We start from the raw sequence: 2,651 nt of genomic DNA, 5'->3' as shown, positions 1-2,651 counted from the left end.
AACTTTATTTTCACTTGATTAGAACCTGATCAGACTCACTGAATGTAACTATGCGCTGCATCTCTTCAGAAGCTCTGCAGACTGACGGCATGGTACCATTTGCTTCCACATCTGTCTAGTTTGTCCCCAGTCTTGCTTATTGTGCTTTTAGGTGGAATGAAATCATCCCCAAATTCTGGAGATGAGGTTTCTTGTAGTTTTCCTGCAGCTAAATAAATCCAGAGGAAACCAAAGTATTCATGTTGACAGACCAGCATCATGTATTTACATCATTAGATGGAGAACAGTCAGAAACACACACATTTCCTGGGACACTGTGGTGGTTTCTTAACACTCCCAGTTGAGCCTTTGCCTCCAGCTATTCATTAGAAGGAATTCCGAAGCCTAGACCACAAAGCGGGGTCAAAGGTCAGCAGTTTGTTAAGAGTGGGGATACTTGTTGCATCAGGACTTTATGGTGTATATGTTTCCACTCACTGCCATTACTGTGTTTTACCAGCTTCTTTTTTTTTTTAAATAAGTTTTGTTTGCTTCTGTTCTCCTTTTCCAGCAACGTTCCCCTGGCAAAGTGCTTTTTGACCTGGTGTGTGCCCATCTCAACCTGACAGAGGGGGACTATTTTGGACTGGAGTACCAGGACCAGAGGAAGATGACGGTGAGACATGCATGTTTAAAAAACTCAGGCATAACAGTATCAACAGATTATTCTGTTCTTATTTTTCCAGATCAACATTTGCAAAAGCTCCAAATAAAGAGGCGGGGTACACCCTGGACACGTTGCCAGTCTATCACAGTATGCGTTGTGGTTAACTGGTGGGAGAAGCTCAAGCTTGTTGGTAAACAAGACTAGAACCATGTCTCAGAAGAAAAGCTTAAATATAAGAGCAGAGTTTCATATCTAAATGGGTCACAGTTTAACTGTTGCATGACATGCAGATGTCTTTTATTGATTTTTAAATGCTCAGAAATGTTTCTGTCACTTCTTTGCATTTAAATACCAATGTTAATGTGGTTGAAATCATCACTGAAAGTCATGCCAGTTGATTTTCTGACAGTCTAGGCTATATACTGTATATATTAAAGAAAGAAAGCAAGACAACAGCTGCACTGAAGAGTTGACTGACAAACTCCGTAGTCGGATACAGCCCTAAAACGAATACACGTTTACACTTTTTCTGCAGTATTTCTCAAACTAGCTTCAGTATTTGTAAAATACAGATAACTAATTGCCTCAGCCTGCAGAAGCTTAAGGGAAACTTTTAGCTGAATTTTTACCAATTTGTTGTGTGATTGATGTACACAGATCTACATTTAAAATGTTGTTTAGTATATTCAGAGGGTTTTCCTCTGTGTGGTTAGGATGATCTCCTCTACTTCGCCAAGTGCTCAAGGCAAGCGTTTCTTCTCTCTTTACCACAAGTTAACTTTAGCTCTAATCACATGGGTGCATTCTAAGGTTGTGATGAGTCATGTGTACTGGAAGTGCTTCATATACCACACTGGATCTCTGCAAGAAACTTCCTTTTCGCCTATCATTCTTTCACCTACATGCAAGTCGAATTAAGACACCACAGCTTTCACAATTTACATAACAGTTTTTCCGTCTCGAGCAGCTGGTTCTAATTATTTTCACACTTGATGTAAATGCCAGAGGGGATGGATGTAGTTTGCAGATGCTGTTCTGGCTACTAGTAGAATCTCCATCACTGTGTGAAAACGTAGCTGGAGGACAACAGTCAGTCTGGAGCTCTAACAGAAAGAAGACAGATGGACCACTCATCAGTCAATATGTACATATGAAATGTGTCGGTGTGCTCAAACACAGACACGTGCTGGTCATTTTAGTGCATAAGAACAGTTGTTTTGAAGTGGCCCAGTGGGACAAATTATGTAATGGTCAAGAAATAACAACAGCATTGTCAGTACACATACACAGGAAGATACACACAGTATGTGAAACTATACATCAAGTAGAGGTCAGCAACTGAGTGTTTAGTATTTAGTTTATGTTTGCTGGTGTGAATTTTCTAGATAACCTGGATCCAAAATATACTACATTACATGTTGGAAGCCTTTACATGCAGATGGGCAGGATGGGATTTTATGTGCTGGCAGTGTTTGCATTACAACCCTGTCACTGTGATTCATAAAGAACTTGCTCACATTGCATTTCAAAGTTTCATGTGTTCAGTGATACACCAACAAAAATACAGCAAATCAAGATTGTATTGTCATTTTTTACCTTTATGAATGATTTGGAGAACAAAGGCTTACGGAGTAACGGCTATAATGATATTTGATGTTGTGGTTTTTATGTGGTTGTTATTTATCACAGTTATTAGTCTTGGTAATTTCAGGAAACAGATACTGTCATAGGTATTGTCACATGTGGAACAAATACATGAAATTATTGCAGTTTCAATATTACTAATATGTCAGTATCCTACAACTGATATTTATGGAAACGGCCACAAGGTTAGCTATTGATCTACAGTTTTAAACTAGCTCTTTACAGAAGGACCACTGCAGAGCAGTTGGAGAAATCCCTCAAGCGTCAGTGTCTGAGGTAATGATGGTTATGTTTTGCTCTGTCCTCCGCAGGTGTGGCTGGATCGGCTGAAGCCGGCACTGAAACAGATCAGACGCAAGGA

The 2,651-nt window shown here is 39.7% G+C and overlaps 1 protein-coding gene across 8 annotated transcripts in view; it reads left to right on the top strand.

Annotated features, from left to right (window-relative positions):
- Positions 1–2,651, top strand: part of LOC109971410 (FERM, RhoGEF and pleckstrin domain-containing protein 1-like) — a 57,353-nt gene that overhangs the window by 25,819 nt on the left and 28,883 nt on the right. For all 8 annotated transcript variants that reach the window (XM_020619646.1, XM_020619648.1, XM_020619647.1 and 5 more), the window contains one exon: positions 551–655. In XM_020619646.1, coding sequence (XP_020475302.1) covers positions 551–655 — 105 coding nt within the window. The remainder of the gene's footprint in view (positions 1–550; positions 656–2,651) is intronic.

Source organism: Monopterus albus, unplaced genomic scaffold (assembly GCF_001952655.1).
Source record: "Monopterus albus unplaced genomic scaffold, M_albus_1.0 scaffold224.1, whole genome shotgun sequence".
Taxonomy (NCBI): Eukaryota; Metazoa; Chordata; class Actinopteri; order Synbranchiformes; family Synbranchidae; genus Monopterus; species Monopterus albus.
Note: the sequence above shows the minus strand (reverse complement) of the source record. Positions and strands in the feature narration are given on the sequence as shown.